The following is a 20,764-nucleotide window of genomic DNA, read 5'->3' on the forward strand; positions in this document are numbered from 1 at the left end:
GCCACAATTACAACATGTCGAAGTAGGAGGAAGTTAAGACGGTGATCTCGCATGCGCGTGTGCGCGCACGCGCACACACACACACACACTCCATTGTCTTTGTCTCTTTGTGCACATGCACTCTCATCTCGTACATCAATGAGGGTGAGTATGGTTGTAATTGTCTATGCCTAGAGACTATGCAGGGCCGATTGCAACATGAGATACGTTTGCAAGGCAACATAGTTGCCTAAGATGCATTTGCACGGAGGCAACAATAGGCACTTAGGCAAGCACTGAAGAGGATACATGAGTAGGGGAGGTGAGGATTGTGGACGGTGACACAGGAAGGGAAGGGAGGAGAGGAGAGGGGAGGGGAGGGGGCCTTATGCGTAGAGGAACGGGAGGGACTCCGATGCACAGTGGAAGGCGCTAGTCATAATGCAAAGAGTTGAATCTCTGGAATCTATGATCAAACCCATTTTAATTTAAAGAGAGCTGGTAGGTGACAAGAAATTCCTTTTGATTAGGTGCCCCCAAGTCATTTTTAAATGAAGAATGCATCAAAATCGCATATCACATGCACCAATTCAGGAATTAACTTATTAACTCCTTCTCGAATCTCAACTTTTCACAAGGTCATTCAACGATTTCGAACTCACTGTGTGAAAGACTTCTTAAGTGTCCAGGTCAATAGTCTGTATTGTAAGGTGAAAATTATGACGTAGCTTTTTTGCCAGGTCGGCACGTTCCACGTCATGTCCTTATAGCAGAAGCTCTCCTTCAGACTCCTTGCTCGCACTCTCCCACACAGACACGCACTCCTCTCTCTCTCTCTCTCTCTCTCTCTCTCTCTCTCTCTCTCTGCGCGCACACACACCACACCCACAACGATGAGATGGCTTACCTCTGCGACGAGAAGGGCTCGTGGAAGTGTGCTTTGCAACAGAACCCAGCTCTCCTGGAGGCCCTTTCAGGCGCTAGCTTTCTGCTCCCAGGCTACTTTAGAAGGAAGAGAACGCATGGAGTTCGATGTCGTAATTGTTGGCGCTGGCCCTGCCGGCCTTTCCGCAGCCATCAAACTCAAGCAGCTCTCGCAAAAGCATGACAAACCTCTATCTGTCTGTATCATCGAGAAAGGAGCTGAAGTTGGTGAGCTTGTCTTGTACGTGCGTGCGTGTACTGAGAGAGAGAGAGAGAGAGAGAGAGAGAGAGAGAGAGAGAGAGAGAGAGAGCGAGCTTTATTAACCTCTTCTAGAAGTGGAATTTGGCCTGTGAGACAATAAGCTGTGTGTCCTGACAAAAGTGCTGAAAATAAACCTGCTACAAGACAAAATAGACCGACATGCGGTGTGTACATGTATCCGAGGGGTGAGGGAGATGGATCTCTAACTCTAAAAGGATGTGGAACTATATGCAACGGGAATACAACCATGATATACAAAGGAGCTTCAAATTGGGGGGTAGTATGGCATGCCCAGGTGGGTAGAGAGCGAAGAGGCCTAGTAGCATAGTATCTCCCTCTGGTTGAATGCTCATGTCGTAATTGGATCCCCCGGATGGCCCCATGATGTATGTAATATGCAGTGGAAGTAAATGATGGTGTATGCTTAGGATGAGTGCTCAGTGCGTACTCAAGATTCTTTTATTGATTGAGAGAGTTCCTATTACTTCATGAGAGTTGTGCAATAAACTAGAGAGAAAAGAGAATGACACTATGAGTGAAAGTTCTGTGAGTGATAGATAGAGAGAGAAGAGTGACACTAGATGGGGTCCCAAACCCCCCTCCAAGGGCCCCCCTCTCTATTGCTAAAGAGGTATTTGCTTTAGATTGCACAAATGTTGTTACAATGGCCCTAAATGTTGAGACGTTGATGGTACTAGCGGTAGATACTTGGTCCTGCGAGGCTAAGGGTTGGATATAACCGACCTATACAACGTAGAGGGCGGTACTATTTCAATTACCTGTAAACTTTACACAGAGCACTGAGAAGGGAAGAGAACACAGTTGCGTCCAGCGACTAGAATGTCACTGTGCACACGAGACCGACACTCCGTAGGCCCCAAAGACTGGCGCCCCTTTCGGTATTTCTTTAATTTAGAGAGAGATTTATAAAAAGAGAGTCCCTGGAAGATAACACCTGCATCCAGCTAGTACGCTCCAAATTCGGCAGCATAACGGTACCGAAATTAATCCGAATCAGTTTCCAAGCTCAGGACTCTATCCCACTGGCGTTATCCCTCAGTCGGGAGCACAAAACAGTAAATTCCAGGTCGCTGTAATTTTTGGTTCAGTCCTGTTTTTGACCTGATTTGGGCACATGACGGTCCCTACACTGTTCCCTGCACCTTGGGCTTGGTGCCCCTTGATTCTGGAAGCATCCCGGGCACAAAACAGTCTCAAAACAGAGTAAAAACAGCAAGCAAACAGTGCTGAATTTACTACACAATCAAGAGGTTATCACCCTCTTGTGGACCTGCTTTGGTGCAGCAGCTAGCTACATCGGTTCCTTTGCAAAGAGGCTCTTGCCTTGGCATGAAAGCATATTTCCCCACAGCTGTACATAGGTCAAATGAGAAGCCCACTAGTGGGGCATAACATACTGTACGTAGGGGAGAAAGAGAGCAGTATGTAGCGTGCGGGGCATCACTCCCGTCACCATACTGTGCATAGAGAGCAAGGTAAGCATTCCATAGCTTCTGTACTTGCTACAATCCACCTGAGGTTGAAAATGGCGTCCCCTTTGTTGATATGCAGCTCGTTTTTGCCTCCCAGAGTGGCAGAATCGCTCACAAGTTGACACGTCGCTCAGTTTCCAAGTTTGGGCTTTCGTTGCTAAAAATATCTCAACTAGTGCGTCAGTTGACTTGGCAGCAGAGCAATAAAATGTTCCCCTTGTCATTCCAGAGCTAATGACGCGAACACATTCCAGAGCTAATGACGCAATAAAATGTTCCCCTTGTCATTCCAGAGCTAATGACGCGAACACATTTTCCGGTCAAAAATAGCAGTTCCCTAAATTTTAGGAGATGCTTCCATGGCGTCCCTATCGGTCTCCTGACCATCATTGAAGACTACCATTTGACCAACATCTACAATGTGGGTTAATTTACTGGCCCCTTTCAACTTATAAAGTTGCAGTGACTTGACGAGTGGCCCAAATTTCAGTTTGGCGCACACGAGCTTCCATACTCATCAGAATTCAGTGCTAACTGGCCCGGGCAGTCCCTGTCTGACCGACCTAGATCCCCGATGTGAGAAACCCATTTGGCTGCAGCCGTTTCACACTGGCCATGCAATGTCCACTTGCACCTTTTCAAGGGTTTTGGGAGAAACAAGTAAAAATAAAATAAATATATCTAATACTTATTTACGGAAGGCAACAGGAAAAATACACCTCCTGGTGACACACCCCACCCTTGAAATACTGCAAGCGACCTCGCTTGCATGTCAATAATACATGCGGATATCTCCTGATATCACATATATTCTATGATGGGAATCCAAGATATACATGCTTCCGGAAATGTAGTGTTGGACGATTAAACAATCCCACCAACCTGGCTACGACACATATATCAAGCATAGAAGTCTTCTAGTGTACTCTTGAGCACAAACTTCTCTAGCTAAATTCTATATGGAAAGAGTAGATACAATTGCTTAACTACTCTCTTGAGCATCATGAACCATGCTCTTGCCTTGCTCCAAAAAGACTGCATCAAGTCACTGTGGGTTCCATCTGAAAGGCTTCAAGATACAATTGCAATAGCTGAGGTGAATCAACCAATTCAGAGTCTTCCATCCAGTTGGCATCTAACGATGGATAGTTTTTGAACTTCACGAAATAGCGTCTTGCAACTTTTCCTCTAACCTTTCTTTCTTTATGTGCCAATATCTGTTCAGGAACAAGGATTTCATCCAATTCTTCCACTTCGGGTTGTTCCTCATCAAGCATATTCTCTGGCACATCACCAACAAAGGGCCTTAGAAGGCTGACATGAAAAGCATTATGTATTTTTCAGCCTTCAGGTAGCTTTAACCTGTAAGCTACATCGTTGATCTTTTGTGAAATCTGAAAAGGACCATAATATCGCATACTGAGCTTAGGAAACGAGCGTTCCTTGCCTTTCCTTTTCCTTAACCTGGCCTTTTCAAAGCGCAAAAGTACCCAATCACCAAGTGAAAATACAAGTTCACGACGGTGACGATCAACAGCTTTCTTTTGCTTAGACTGAGTCTTCTCAAGAGCAATCTTTATCTTCCTGTATGTTTCATCCATATCTTGCACATACTTGTCTGCCTCAAATATCTTGTCCTTAGTCTGCAAAATGGGCGGGACTTTCTTTCCTCCTTCCACTATCTCAAATGGTGCCTTGCCTGTTGACGTATGCACAGTGTTATTGTAAGCATATTCAACCAATGGGAGATGGTGTTCCCAAGTTGCCTTTCGCTCTGAGACATAACATTTGAGCAGGTCCAAGACAGTAGAATTTGCCTCTTCTGACTGTCCATCGGTTTGCGGATGAAACGAAGAGAGAACTTGAGCGTAGTGCCCATGTTCTCCAACAATGCCTTCCAGAAAAGACTTGTCATACGTGGATCCTTGTCACTGACAATTGATTGAGGCATCCCCTGATATTTAAAGATATTGCTCATGAATATCTTGGCCATGTGTTCTGGCTTTATCTTCTTCCTCACAGGAATGAAATGGGCCTGCTTACTGAACCTACAAATGATAGTCCAAATCCCATCATTTCCTGTTTGCGTCCTTGGAAGATCAAAGATAAAGTCCATTGCTATACTTTCCCATGGCCTATCAGGGATCGGCAATGGCTACAACAATCTCGGTTGCTTTTGTCTGTCAAATTTGACTTTTTGGCATACTAAGCATGATCTTATAAATGTGTCAACATCTTGACGCAAAGCTGGCCAATAGAAGAATGTCTCAACCCCTTTCACTGTCGCATCAATTCCACGATGCCCAGCATAAGGTGGAGCATGACTTTCCATCAAAATCTTTGGCCGTAATTGTTTAGTAACGCATAACTTTCCATGCATCATGAGAAAGTCGTTCTTAAGCATATAGTGCTCATGATGTTGCCCATCAACAAGCTGGTCATAGATCCTTGCAAAATCTGAATCTTCAGCATATTGTGTCTTGATTTCGTCTAGTTCACAATGGTATGGAATTGACACTGTTGAAATTTGGGGCTTTCGTGACAACGCATCAGCCACCACGTTCTTTTTCCCTTGCACATGCACAATCTGAAAATGGAACATTGACAAGATGTTTGCCCATCGCATGTGCTTCTCAGACAACTTCGTCTGTGTAAGAAAATATCGCAAGGTTTGATGATCCGTTTGGACAACAAAATCAGCCCCTAGCAAATAGTGTTTCCAACTAGTGAGAGCATGAATGACTGCCAGCAATTCTTTCTCATAGACTTGCAAGTTCCTTTCAGTCTTCAAAAGAATTCTGCTCTTATATGCGACTACTCGGCCATTCTGCATTAGAACTGCACCAAGACTATGGCCACACGCATCACATTGAACCACAAAAGGTTTAGAAAGATCTGGCAAAATAATTACCGGATCTGAAGTCAGCTTCTCTTTCAAGTGTTTGAACGCTAAAATTTCCTTGGCTGTCCACTTGAAAGTAACTCCTTTTCCTTGCAGTGCATGGAGTGGAGAAGCAATCTCAACAAAATTTCAGATGAACCTCCTGTAATAGGAACATAAGCCTAGAAAGCTTCGAATGTCATGTATGGACTTCAAGTCTGGCCATGACCTAATTGCTTCCACTTTAGCGGGATCCATGCGTACCCCATCCTTTGAAACAATGTGCCCAAGGAAGTCAATCTCTTGCAAAAAGAACTCACTTTTCTTCGCATTAATGAGTAGCCTATTCTTGCGTAGCTCATTGAAAACTGTGGTCAAGTGATCCCCATGCTCCTCTTCAGACTTTGAGTAGACAATCATGTCATCAAAGAAGGTACCCACGAAGTTTCTATGTGGTCTAAAAATTCTGTCCATCATTCTATTAAATGTGGCAGGAGCATTTGTGAGACCAAATGGCATGACAAGAAACTCATAGGGACCAAATGTTTTCCTGAACGCAGTCTTATGGACATCTTCTGGTCTAATGCGTATCTGATGATACCCGCTCTTCAGGTCTATTCTTGTAAACAATGACGCTCCCTCAAGCCGATCAAGAATGTCATCTATCCTCGGTATGGGGAACCTGTTCTTGATGGTATTCTTATTCAAGGCGCGATAGTCAATGCACATGCGCCATGAACCATCCTTCTTCTGCATTAAGAGTACAGGCGAACAAAAAGGGGATGAACTGGGCTGAATCAGCCCCTTCTCTAAAAGCTCGTTGACCTGACCCATAATCTCTTTCTGCTGGGCTGCACTAACCCTGTATGGTGGTCTATTCGGTGGACTAGAACCTGGCACAAGATCTATAGTATGATCCTCAGGTCTCTCAGGAGGTAACTCCCCTGGCAAAGAGTCCGAAAAACAATCACTGAAACCACTCAAAAAAGTTGACCTGTCTTTATCTAAGGTAGACAAATTAGATACAACTTGAGGTACTCCTTTTGCAAAGATCAAGTACGTAGAAAGATGATTCTTTATTACAGATGAAGTAGCAGAAGCAGAAACAACTGGAACAGACTCGCCTTTAAGCTTTACATCAAGGACATGAGTCTTTCCTCTATGTACAAGGGTAATCTTTTTGTTGTAAGTATCCACCATAGCATGCAACCTGTAACACCATGGGATACCCAATAACACATCACAGCCCTCAAGCGGCATAATATGAAATTCTTCCGCATCCACATAGCTCTGAATGTGCAGACGAAGCTTTCCCAGAATGGGAGTAACAGGCTCTGAATGTCCTGGGCATGCCAAACCTGCTTCGCCTGTCATACCCATCTCCTCTGCACGAATGCCCAACTTTGATGCCAATTCTGGTGATATGAAATTTGCACGGGCTCCTGGATCAAAGAAAACCAGCATTGTTTGGTCTCTAACTTTGCCCCAAGCTCTGCACAGCTCCGTGGCATTTGTGTTTGGCTGATCTCCAACCAAATCTGGAACAAGTCCTGCACTCGGCTTTGGCTTCTTCCCTTTATGGTCTGACTTGTCATCCTTATCCTGTGACTTCTTCTGTGGGCACTCATTTGCAAAGTGTCCTTCCTGTTCACAAATGTAGCATTTCTTGGCCTCCCTAAGAGCTTTCCTTTCTTGAAAAGTTTTGCCAGAAAAATGCCTTTTTTGTCCTTGTCCTTGTTCCGAAGAAGATTTAGACTGCTTCTTGGACGTATCAGCTTCTTCAGTGGAGGGCTTCTTTGCAGGAGACTCAGAAGGCTTTGCTGCAACATTGCCCTTGGCTGAAAACTGTTTGCCCTGGGCCCCTTTCTTGTGGCTATTAAATCCATCGGAATCTCCCTTCGACAGATTGTTGGCCACTCTTGCATTCTCTATCAATTGAAACACATTCATGACAGTAGTCTTTGTGCAGTAGTCCTTGATTTTCTTGGGCAATCTGCAACAGTACTTCTCAATTTGTTCTGACAAAGGCACAAACCTGTAAGAGGTGATTGGCAACAGTGCGGCCCAAAACCGTTTATTGTACTCTTCCAGATTCGCACACTGTTTGGCATTCAACTCGTGCCATTCCGTCATCACATCCACTTCAAAAGTGTTTGTCAACCATGCAGGCACAAAAAGTTGTTTGAATTGGACCCACGTTGTTGGGGCTTGACCTTGGTTCAACAATGCGGTCCACCATTGAAGCGCATTCCCTTTCAAGAAAGTGGCAGCCTTGCGTATCTTTGAAGATTCTGTGAAGTTGCCTCCAGCATAAGCTGCATCGAACTGCTGTATGAAGGTCAAAGCCTTTAATTGGTCCTCAGTTCCTCTGAAAGTTTCAAACTTCACTCCCTGCCCACCTTCCTTGTAATCCCTAGGCTGACTCAAAGGAGCCACATTATCATAAACAGGTGCCTGTAACAGTGGTGCTCCATGAGTGTTCATTCCAGCACTCGCATCAACTGTTTTCCCTGTCATATCTGCATTTTGTACGTATGGCTGCGAAAAACTAGCCATACCAAATTGTGTTCCAGGCACTCGAAACTGGCCATAGGCACCCTGAAAACCTGGTTGGACACCCATGTTCGTGTACATAGGGTTACCCATGCCTGTTTGCATTGTCCCGAACACATTCCCTGGCATATAACCTGTGGAAGGTCCAGCCATAGCTTGAAACACTGAACCACCTCCAAAATAACCAGGATAAGTATTAGGTAATGGAAGGGATTGACGCATAGCCTGTTCATTGCTCCCTTGACCATTCACAAACGGTTCCTGTCCAGCTAAAGCAAGTTGCTTTGGATCATTGGACACCGCTAGTTGCTCAACCACATGGGCTTTCCCTCGAGCATCATGAGTCCTCTGAGCATTGGAAATCTCCTTTTCCTGCATCGGCTCAGTCATGCCTTGTGTAGGAGGCTGAAAACCCTGTGTCGAAGCCTGTAAGAATTCCTGCATCCTTGGGTTGTTAGCCAACTGCTGAAACATGTCCATGCAACAACGCAATTGAGTTCTAAACAACTTGTCCTCTTCTTGAAGAGTTGAAGGAATTTTCTCTGTGCCATGTGAGGAAGATCCCTCTTCAGGTACTTGGTCTCTCTTCTCTGCCATATCGACAAGCTCTGTGTTGCTTTCACCCACAACAATCCTTTTTGAAGAAAAAGTGACTATTCCGTCGATGGAACCATATAACCGGCCTATACAACGTAGAGGGCGGTACTATTTCAATTACCTGTAAACTTTACACAGAGCACTGAGAAGGGAAGAGAACACAGTTGCGTCCAACGACTAGAATGTCACTGCGCACACGAGACCGACACCCTGTAGGCTCCAAAGACTGGCGCCCCTTTCGGTATTTCTTTAATTTAGAGAGAGAGAATTACAAAAAGAGAGTCCCTGGAAGATAACACCTGCATCCAGCTAGTACGCTCCAGATTCGGCAGAATTTTGGCAGCATAACGGTACCGAAATTAATCCGAATCAGTTTCCAAGCTCAGGACTCTATCCCACTGGCGTTATCCCTCAGTCGGGAGCACAAAACAGTAAATTCCAGATCGCTGTAATTTCTGGTTCAGTCCTGTTTTTGACCTGATTTGGGCACATGACGGTCCCTACACTCTTCCCTGCACCTTGGGCTTGGTGCCCCTTGATTCTGGAAGCATCTCGGGCACAAAACAGTTTCAAAACAGAGTAAAAACAGCGAGCAAACAGTGCTGAATTTACTGCGCAATCGAGAGGTTATCACCCTCTCGTGGACCTGCTTTGGTGCAGCAACTAGCTACACCGGTTCCTTTGCAAAGAGGCTCTTGCCTCGGCATGAAAGCATATTTCTCCACAGCTGTACATAGGTCAAATGAGAAGCCCACTAGTGGGGCATAACATACTGTACGTAGGGGAGAAAGAGAGCAGTATGTAGCGTGCGGGGCATCACTCCCGTCACCATACTGTGCATAGAGAGCAAGGTAAGCATTCCATAGCTTCTGTACCTGCTACAATCCACCTGAGGCTGAAAATGGCGCCCCCTTTGTTGATATGCAGCTCGTTTTTGCCTCCCAGAGTGGCAGAATCGCTCACAGGCTGACACGTCGCCCAATTTCCGAGTTTGGGCTTTCGCTGCTAAAAATATCTCAACTGGTGCGTCAGTTGACTTGGCAGCAGAGCAATAAAATGTTCCCCTTGTCATTCCAGAGCTAATGACGCGAACACATTTTCCGGTCAAAAATAGCAGTTCCCTAAATTTTAGGAGATGCTTCCATGGCGTCCCTATCGGTCTCCTGATCATCATTGAAGACTACCATTTGACCAACATCTACAATGTGGGTTAATTTACTAGCCCCTTTCAACTTATAAAGTTGCAGTGACTTGACGAGTGGCCCAAATTCCAGTTTGGCGCACACGAGCTTCCATACTCATCAGAATTCAGTGCTAACTGGCCCGGGCAGTCCCTGTCTGACCGACCTAGATCCCCAATGTGAGAAACCCATTTGGCTGCAGCCGTTTCACACTGGCCATGCAATGTCCACTTGCACCTTTTCAAGGGTTTTGGGAGAAACAAGTAAAAATAAAATAAATATATCTAATACTTATTTACGGAAGGCAACAGGAAAAATACACCTCCTGGTGACATTGGATGCTGAAAACGCAAGGGAAATTCGACTTGGATTTGCAACTAGCTGGCGATAAAGGGCTGATTCTGCTGCGGCTGAAACACAGTGATCGTGGCTGAAAATGCAGGAATATGGGCTGAGAAACGCTGGTGTTGAGGCTTCAAACGCTGATGTGCACTGATGATGGAAATCGTTGAGGCTGAAAAAATGCTGAGTACTGCAGGTTCTGAAAACGCTGAATTGGTGCTACTAATGGCGCTTGGTATTGATGGGTGCTTTCTTGTTGAGAGAAGTAGTGACCCCCAAGGTCACTTATATAGGACTTTAATGCTGGGTCGAGCAGTCCCACTTTGGGCCCCCACGACCTTGAAGTAATGAAAGCTAAAATGTCACTTATTAATAAGTTGGAGAACTATTAATAAGAGGTGCATCGCATGCAATTATTACCTAGGCTTGATACTAATGATGCTGTATGGGAACACTCCCCAGTGCCTACACCAAGCAGATATTGCTTGTGCTCATGTGCAATCAGAGGGTATGCAGCTACTCTAAAGTGTTTGAGCATGCACGTCCTGCGTACAGGCACACAAGGGTGCCAGAACTAGGCTGTCCTAAAGCCTAGAAGTAGGAGTTATCTTGTCCACATACACATAGGGCTAGATGTGCACGTGAAAATGTACTCTTTGGGCTGGTATCTTGGAAGTTGGTGTGTGACCCCTCTATGAGTGGGGGTGGGTGGCAATGGGGTAGCTCTTTGAAAGAAGTTCGTGTAAGCTGTGTGACTGTCTTCACTATTGTGTGTGGGTGATCGGAGGAGTCTCCCTATGTCTCTCAACCTCTAGTACTAAGCAACCCAATTGTCTTGACTCTTTGGTCTCTCGACTCCTCGTTTTCCAGCCCACATCCACATATCTTGCATGTCCTTCGCATACATAGTGCTCCTGGTTATCCATCCCACGTCCAATGTCCTTTGGTCTCTGTGAATCTCAATGTCTAGTAATGTGAGATGAGACTCAGAGCTATCCAATCGCCACTCTAGCAGTATGTGGCATATATGTATCCATGTATCATGGCCTTTCGATGAAGCCATTTCCTAGAGTAGTCATGAAGTGCTTTTTATTATACTTCATCTTTGATGAAAGAGGCTTTGAACAAATTGTTTCATCCACAAGTGGAAGTGCTCCCTCATTCTGTGGATGAAATGAATTGTCTAAAAAGAGAGCCTCCTCTACCATGGGCATTGTGGCTAGCTCCGCTATGATAATGTTATGTGGGAGATCATCATTGTTAAAGTTTAGGGATCTCAAGTAAACTGTCCAATGTGATCCCATTATTTAGTTTGGCTTTTAGGCATATATTATACTTATTTTTCAAAGTCTTGGGTAGGGCAATTTACTAGGATTGCTATATAAGCAACCCCTTGCCTCCATTGTATACACATTCAATTATTCATTGCCAAGGTTAATTGGTTCAGGAGACTCTCTCTCTCTCTCTCTCTCTCTCTCTCTCTCTCTCTCTCTCTCTCTCTCTCTCTCTCTCTCTCTCTCTCTCTCTCTCTCTCTCTCTCTCGTGCTCACTCCCCTTGGTCTCTACGCTTCGGCATCGTCGACTTTGACATGGTATCAGAGCTACTCTCCTTGAAGGCCTTGGCGTGGAGGAGTAGCCCGGAGAAGAGCAAAGAGGAGAAGAAGCCCGCGAGGAGTCGAAGGTCTTCAGTCGCTGTCCATCGCTGTTGCTTGCAGCGTTTTGCTCAGTCGCTGCCCATTACTGTTGTGCATCGGCGCTGGACCCCTCTATCTGCGAGCCTTTTAAAACGCAGTCCCTATCTGACAGTGTCTCCCCCTTGCGGCCCTATGCCGGTTTCATTGTGTCCCCTTGTGTCTTGCGTTTTGAGACGCGCCTTCTCAATGGTGCCCTGTCAACGGCGCCCCTGCTCCTCCCTTCGCGTTTTGAAACGCTGTGTTGACAGGCTAAGCAAGGCAAAGGCAACGGCGCCCTGCCCCCTCTCCTCTTGCCAGCGATGCTCTCTCCCATGCATTTTGAAACGCTGCCTGGCAGCACGTGCTAAGCGGATTCCCTCCTTGCCAGTGATGTGTTGAAACGTTGCTCCCTTGCCTTGCTTAATGGTGACCCTCCATCCAATCCAGCGTGAAACGCTTCGCCAAGGCAAGAGCCCACAGTAGGCCTGCGTTTTGAAACGCTGCGTTGACAGCGGCTAGGCAACGCAAAGGCAACAACGCCCTGTCCCCTCTACTCCTGCTGGCGGTGCTCTCTCCCATGCATTTTGAAGCGCTGCTTGGCAGCATGTGCTAAGCGGCTTCCCTCCTTGCTAGCGGTGTGTTGAAACGCTGCTCCCTTGCCTTGCTTAACGGTGACCCTCCATCCAATCCAGCGTTTTGAAACGCTGCGCCAAGGCAAGAGCCCACAGTAGGCCAGCGTTTTGAAATGCTAGGCGAGTGGCCTAGCTTGGCGACAGTTTGGAGCGGAGAAGAAGTGTAGCAGCCTAGTCTTGGAGCGGCTTCGTGCCAATTGAGGACTTGAGGAGGTTTGGAGCAGTTTTGGGAGCGCCCTATTTGCTACACTTTGCGGAGCAGATTGGGATTTGTGCGGCCACACTTTGGCCTGTGAAAGGCGGATTGAGGTGCGGATTGGGAGATGAAGAGCGGGAAATTGGAGTTGAAAAGGCGGATTGTGGAGCAATTTGGCATAAGCCATGGAACGAATTGACATCGGCCTGAATGGAACTCTTAGCCCTTGCTATGCACAGTTTATTGTGGAGCTTTGGATTTGTTCGAGGCCTACCATAGGGCAAACGTGCGAAGCGGCTATTGGTGACAGAGTTTCGGATTTCAGAGATGGATAGCAGATTGTCGGAGCCCATTGTAGGGGAGTTCCCTTTGCGGTGGAGGTGAATCGGCTTGGATCTTTTTCGGCTTGGTTTGTACGGCCATTTTTTGGAGTGCGAGAAGGTACCCGATTATCAGATCTTGCAACTGCTATATGTCCTACCTTGCTCGAGGCGCGACGACATCGACCAAAGACAACCAAAAGCTATGGATAACGGATTGTCAACCATCCATTTAACGGCCTATGCACCGGCTCAGTTCTCAAGGAACCTGACAAATTGTTTGGCTCGAGTTTGTGAAGTCAAAAGCAAATGGCAGAGTTCACTAGAGGATAGCGGCAAAGGTCAGTTGGACAAGGATGGCAATACCAGTACTCAGTTAGCTGCCTCGGTACCCGGGAGGTACGACCACAATCATGATTGTGATTCGACGCTTTGTTTGGCTCGAGAGTTTGAATCCAAAGGCAAAAGTAGGAACTCATAGATAGACAAGGACAAAGGCAAGCTGGACAGAGATTACGGTAATAAAGATTTGATAGAGGAGATCGACATGGCACTTGTGGCGGTGGCCACAATGGCCTCGACGTGACAGGTGTCACCACTAGCTTCAGCCAGAGAGAGGCTTGTGAGTGGCAAAGAGGGGCAAGTACTGCTCCCTATTATTAATTTGGACCCTTGGGTTGGAGTTTAAGTTATTGGTGTTTGGACCCGTCGGTCGGAGTTCAATGCAGATGCATCTGGCAGGAACCAATCAGACGTCTAAAACACTATGAATGGGCGCGCCAATTCATTGTTGGTTAGATTATGGACAGGATGTGTTCCAATAGTTCATTATCTTGGAGTTTTATAGTTTGGACGTGATGTGTTCACAGTTCACGAATGGGGATTATTGGACGTAGTATGGTCTATAGTTCAAAGTTTCTGCAAAGGCAACCGATGCTCAAGATGGCATTACGGAAGGTACAAAGTTGAGGGGAGCAACAGTGAACACCAAGGTGTATCCAGTTGGTGGCCACTACTGGGGTGTCCATGGTAGCTTCTTCATCGACTTGGTCTCACTATTGATGTCCACTATGAGCTGCAGAGAGGGTGTTAAAAGTTTAGGCATCTCAAGTGAACTGCCCAATGTGATCCCATTATTTAGTTTGGCTTTCAGGTATTTATTTTACTTATTTGTCAGAGTCTTGGGTAGGGCAATTCACTGGGAGTGCTATATAAGCAACCCCTTGCCTCCATTGTATACACATTTCAGTTATTCATTGCCAAGGTTGATTGGTTCAGGAGACTCTCTCTCTCTCTCTCTCTCTTTCTCTCTCTCTCTCTCTCTCTCTCTCTTGCGTGCTCACTCCCCTTGGTCTCTACGCTTCCGCATCGTCGACTTTGACAATCATGACCTGTGGTCTCTCAATTTGTGTCCATCTATAAGTCCACGTGCCCAAATTGTAGTTGCATACATCATTGCAAGGGGAACTAAGGTATCAAAAAGTCACCTCTTTGTGCAGGGATCTCGGAAATGTGCCCGATGATAGTGGCGCTCAAGCATCGCTAGCAACGACTTGTGGAGTTTATGAAGGTAACTCCAAGGCATAAAAATGAGTCTACTACCTCGACCCACCCTCCAACTAGTGTGAATAGGGCTGTACTCCTGCATTGTCTAGATGTATATAAAATAAGAACCTTGGTCTTTCCAAGGTTTGAGGTGTGTTCAAAAATCATCTAAAGCTTGTAGATGGAGCTGGAGTCCCTTCTATAATAGAAGAACAAATTCAGCGTATAACATATATGAACTGGAGTACTTACTGTCACAGTTGTGATGGTGTGACATACTAACTTAAAAGGACCTATCAAAGCACTGAAAGTGGCCAATTGCAAGTGCACCAGGTTGAAACCTCAAGATATGATGGCATGGCACCTGTACAGATATCTTGGAATTCGCGATGGATTTTTAAGGACAATATAGAAATCCTGGATTTTTAGGGATTTGCCTTGTGGATGCTAGATTTTCATATTTGATGCTTGTTGGCCTTGGGCCTTTTTATATGAGCCTTGGGGACCCTCTTTGGTAATCTACAATGCGCAGATTACAAAGGAGGTGCTCCTCGACAGTTCTACTTTGTGATCATCAAGAAAGAAAGAAATACGAAAAGGGGCACCAGGCTTTGGGGCTAGTGCATCTGGAAGCGGAACTCTGCCGCTTCTTGTTGACACTTCTCTCTCTCTCTCTCTCTCTCTCTCTCCAGTTCAGTTTGTTGCATTGTTTGTTTGTGTGTTGCTATTGATTTGTTGCTTGGGTGTTGAACTGTGTTATAGTGGTATTAGCGCTTAGACGATTCTTCTACTACGAAGGATCTGATCCGACCTCTACAACACACATTGCCAAGTGCAGCGGAAGTGTTTTAGGATTTAGCTCAGATTTAGTACTTCGCACAAATACAAGGTTACTTTACTTCACTTGAGAGAACTAAAGTGAACACAATGAAGAGAGAGGCAGAGAGAGAAAAGAGAGACGACATCGCATGTTGGGTGCCAACCACCCTTAAGGGCCCCCTTGCGCTGTTGCCAGAGAAAGTACTTGCTTTTACCAATGTAATGTGCAGCGGAAGTGATTGATGGTGAATGTTGAGTATGAGTGCTCAATGCGTACTCAAGGTTCCTTTTACTGAATGAGAGAGTTCCTTTTACTTCATGAGAGATGTGCAAAGACTAGAGAGAGGAGAGAATGATATTGTGAATGAAGGTTCTGAGAGAGAGAGAGAGAGAGAGAGAGAGAGAGAGAGAGAGAGAGAGAGAGAGAGAGAGAGAGAGAGAGAGAGAGAGAGAGAAAAGAAGAAGAAGAAGGAGAAGAAGAGAAGATAATTTTTAACGTCGTGGGAAATGCCCAAGAGACCTCAAAGATATACTCGACGAGATTTGAACTCACGACTTGTTATTCAAGAGGGAAATGGCATAACCAATCTACCACACTTGGGTGATATATGGCTCACTCTACTCAACTTGGTCTCACCTATATTTATGTATCTTGTCCTCAATATGAATCAGTCTTTGGGAGCGTACATGGTGTGTTCCTATAATGCCTTATGAAGCTCAGCAACAAGGTCTTCCTTACCTGGAATAACAAATTATTTTGGCTGTTCCATATAAATTTCCTCATTCAAATCACCATTCAAAAAAGCAGTTCGCACATCCATTTGATGAGCTTCTAAATCAAATTGCACAGTAAATGCCAATAAAAATTGAACACTCGTAATGTGAACAACTAGTGAAAAGTTATCTTGATTATCAGCACCAACAACTTTGGAATAACCTTTTGCAACTAAACTTGCTTTGAAATTGTCAAAGGATCCGTCTCCTTTTAATTTTGTCTTATACACCCACTTGAACTTAATAGATGTACGAATATGACTCCGGGGTAGTTTAGTTAGTATCCATGTACCTTTAGAGATAAGAGAATCGCACACTGATTTCATAGCCTCTTGGCATTGATCCCTTTGTGGAGAGGAGATAGCTTCAGTGTAAGTAACGAGATCTTCAGAAGTAGAGAAAAATTTATCAGCAATATCGTCATCATAAACATGACATGAACCATGTTTAAAATCACTAGAGAGATCAACAAAAATGTCAATATCATCATTGGTAACATTCAGAATTGATGGCTATGAAGAAGGAAGTTGCTCTATAGGAACAATTTCTGTTGGGGTATAAAGCCCAATGTGGTCGCCCAGGTAAGTGGGCGGGCCGCCAGGTATGCACACATATTCTTTTGTAAAAACCTAATAAGAACTCACTATGCTCTACACATTACAGTAGAGCGAGTTCACCATATCGTCGTGCTCTTCTTCTCACACTCTCTCTCGCGTCACACTTCCGCTCGTACTCCTTCAACTGGTATCAGAGCTCAGATCGAGGCTCGGGGCAGCATTTGCAGGTAGCCAGAGTCACCTGCTCAGATTGGAGTGAGATTCTGAGGTCATCTCGGCCACCGTTCGGCTTCGACAAAGTTCTGTGCAGGCCATTTTCGACTACGTGGTAGCAGATTCGACTCTGCAAATTTGGGGTTTCGGCCTACGACTGCAGGTACTAAGGATATCGGCACTTCCAGAGTGCTAATTTGTGGCTGTCTACACATCGAAGGACGGCTCACAGTTCTTGGAGGCGTCACATACGACACGGACGCATCTACACACAGACTGTAGGCGACATCCACTAGTTCATCAGGTAGCTTGTGTTTGCTGCTTGATATTCCAGATTTCATCCTGACATTGCAGGTACTTCCACATGGGATGTGTTGTCAGAGATGATGTATGTCTGTTGAGGGTTTGCTGGCTGTGAGTCACGCAGCAAACAACCGCCGCAGTGGTTACAGCATACAATGGGAAATTTGTGGATGTATGGGAAGTCTATGTACTGTCAGATTTACTACAGCCTTTGTTGAGGGTCGAGTGAGGTTTTATTGAGCTGGGGGATTCTCGAATGTTGAGATCCTTTTGGTGATACAGGCCTTGGAGCGATCCCTCGAGCACCCCTAGATAGGCAGCTAGGATGTATTGACTGTGAGTTAGATAGTTGGGATTGCATCTTTGCTTTACTGCCGTTGAGGCATTGTCGCAGTCTATGCTTACAGGACAGTGACAGGACAGTGACAGACAGTACAGGTGCAGGACAGGTTTACCCACAGCTTACAGTGTTAGAGAGATAGTGGTTTTTTGAGCTGTTTTTGGTCTGTTTTTTGAGTAGACCAGAGCCATTTTACAAAGAAGACTCTGCCGAAATTTATGCAAAATCTGAAGCTTTCTTGGTTCATTTGACAGGTTGATATTGGTTCAGAGGGCAGTTTACAGGGGAAACTCTACCGAATTTTTCCCAGGAAAGTAAACTACTGTGAAGCGTAGCTATGGCTGGATCACAGGACACTGCTCTTTACAATATCAAGAAGCTGGATGGAACCAATTTCCCATTGTGGAAGAAGCAGATTTGGCACGTGTTGGTACAAAAGAAGCAGATAAAACCTATAAAGCTCAAGGGGATAAAACCACAAGATATGGACGAAGATGAATGGAGCGAAATGGATGAATTGGTACTTTCTACCATTATGTTGACTTTGGCAGAAAGCGTTTACTTCAATGTAGCAGACGAGATGTCGGCTTATGAAGCATGGACAAAGCTGAGTGATCTTTATGAGAAGCAGAGTGCAGCTTCACAGGTATACTGGCTTAAGAAGCTTGTTGACTTGAAGATTAAAGAAGGGACACCTATGTCCAATCATCTGAATGAATTCAACACCATCTACAGTCAGTTGTCAGCCCAAGGTGTCAAGTTTGATAAACCTGTTAGAGCTATGTTCCTGTTGATCACATTGCCGGAAAGTTGGGACACTTTTCGCACAGCTTTGAGTAATTCTGCACCTCCAGATGGTTTGAACATAGCAGGTGTAGAAGAAAGTCTGCTTACTGAAGAAACCAATAGAAAGACAATGGACAAAGGCAAAGGAACAGCCTTAGTTGTCAGGGGAAGGACCAAAGAAAAGTACAAAGGTGGAAAGAGGGATCAGTCTCGTAGCAAGTCCCGCAATGCTAAAGGCAAAAGTAACATAGAATGCTACCATTGTGGCAAGAAGGGTCACATGAAAAGAGACTACAGAGAATGGAAAGCAGAAAAAGGCAAAGAGAAAGCTAAAGACCATGGTGAGAAGAACAAGTCCTCAGTGAAGATTCAAGAAATAAATGTGACAAACACTGTTGCAGAGGATGACAGTCTAGTGTCAGGAGATATCTACTTCTTGAAGAATACAATGGACTCAGCTCTTCTTACAGCATCTGATGGAAATGCACTGAGTGACTGGATTATAGACTCAGGGGCATCACTTCATGTGTCTCCAAACAAGGAGTGGTTTACCTCTTATGTGACCACTAAAGATCATGTTCGGCTAGGCAATGGGGAGACATGTGAGATCTTAGGTGTTGGAGATGTTCAATTGAAGTTTCAGAATGGCTCTTCTTTCACGTTGAAGAATGTGAGACATGTTCCCGCAATTACAAAGAGCTTGATCAGCACAGGTTTACTTGATGATGCTGGCTACGTCACCACTTTTGGACAGAACATGTGGAAGATATCCAAAGGTTCTATGACAGTAGCACATGGAGTAAAGTCTTGAGGACTTTACACGATTTATGTATCAAATGTCTCTAAAAATGTAATCAATGTAACCGAGCAGCCGAACGTTTCTTTGTGGCATAGCCGGTTAGGACATATGTCCAAGAAGGGAATGGAAATCTTGTCTCGTTCCCGGAACGCGGAACGGGAACGGCGATGGGATCCCTGCGAAACGGGGGAACGGCTAGGGGTCTGGAACGGGAACGGCGCGGAACGGGAGGTATAAAAAACACCCAAATAGTGCATTTTTAGCTGCTTGTGTTTAAATACAAGGAGTATTAGAGTGCTTTGACTCTAATACTCACAAAAAACTCGTTTTGAAGACCATTCAACCTTGCTATGACTAGATGATGATGTGAGAGAGAGAGAGAGAGAGAGAGAGAGAGAGAGAGGGGAGGGAGAGATTTGAGAGAGTTGGAGGGAGATGAAGAGAGCTTGAAGGCGTGAAGCCTTGAGCCTTGAGAGAGTGAGTCTTGAGAGGGAAGATCTTGAGAGTGTGAGAGGGAGAGAGCTTGAGCCTTGAGGATTAGCTTGTGGAGAGAAAGGGGGAGGGGGGTGCATTTTATGAGTCCTTGAGGCCTTGCACACTTCAAAACAAAGCCCAAACACTTACTTCAATTTTTTCAATTTTTGCCAAATTTGTTTGTAGCCGTTGGCCGTTCCAGGGGCGTTCCGGAACGGCCGTTCCGGTTTGCACTGGCCACCCGGAACGTCAAACGTTCCGGGACGTCTCGGAACGTTCGGGAAGGGAACTACCCCCCAGAACGCCGGAACGGGGGCTAGGGAGCGTTCCCCGGTAACTCTGGGTTATTTGCCTGGCTTGTCATTTAATGATTTTTAATTCTGTGAACATTGTCTGTATGGTAAGCAAACACAGCAGCCACATAAGCATAGAAGCAGTAGAAGAGATACACAGTTGGCACTTGTTCATAGTGATTTGTGTGGACCTATGCCTAACCTATCTCTAGGGGGAGCTTCTTACTTTATGACATTTATAGATGATTACTCGAGGAAAGTATGGGTTTACTTTCTCAAGCACAAGGATGAAGCGTTTAGTGTTTTCAAAACGTTTGTGACACTTGTGGAGAATCAAAGTGGCAAGAAGCTTAAATGCTTACGTACTCACAATGGTGGAGAGTATGTTTCAAAGGCCTTTCAGGACTTTTGTGAGTCAAAAGGTATAAAACGTGAACTTACTGCTCCTTACAATCCTCCTCAAAATGGTGTTGCTGAGAGGATGTATAGGACCATACAAGAGAAGGTCAGAAGTATGTTGTCTAATGCACAACTGCCAAATGGGTTTTGGGCTGAAGCTGTATCAACAACTATTCATCTTATAAATAGATCTCCTAGCAAGGTTTTGCAGAAGGATTTAGTGGCAGAGATGGTATGGTCAGGCAAGGTGCCCTCATACAAGCATCTCAGAGTCTTTGGCTGTGAGGCATATACTCACGTTGTAAAGGAATTTAGGAACAAACTTGAGCCAAAGAGTAGAAAGTGCATCTTTCTAGGCTATGGTAATTCTGGTGAGATGGGGTACAGACTTTGGGATCGCGAATCCAGAAAGGTTATCCGCAGCAATGA

The 20,764-nt window shown here is 45.3% G+C and overlaps 1 protein-coding gene across 1 annotated transcript in view; it reads left to right on the forward strand.

Annotated features, from left to right (window-relative positions):
• The first annotated feature begins 730 nt into the window (after nucleotides 1-730).
• ETFQO (electron-transfer flavoprotein:ubiquinone oxidoreductase) overlaps nucleotides 731-20,764 on the forward strand; it is a 138,942-nt gene continuing 118,908 nt past the window's right edge. Inside the window, exon 1 of the mRNA XM_086505357.1 lies at nucleotides 731-1,131. Within this exon, the coding sequence (XP_086361483.1) occupies nucleotides 873-1,131 (259 nt within the window). The 5' untranslated portion in view covers nucleotides 731-872. The remainder of the gene's footprint in view (nucleotides 1,132-20,764) is intronic.

This window comes from Adiantum capillus-veneris, chromosome 29 (assembly GCF_014529385.1).
Source record: "Adiantum capillus-veneris isolate H3 chromosome 29, ASM1452938v2, whole genome shotgun sequence".
Taxonomy (NCBI): Eukaryota; Viridiplantae; Streptophyta; class Polypodiopsida; order Polypodiales; family Pteridaceae; genus Adiantum; species Adiantum capillus-veneris.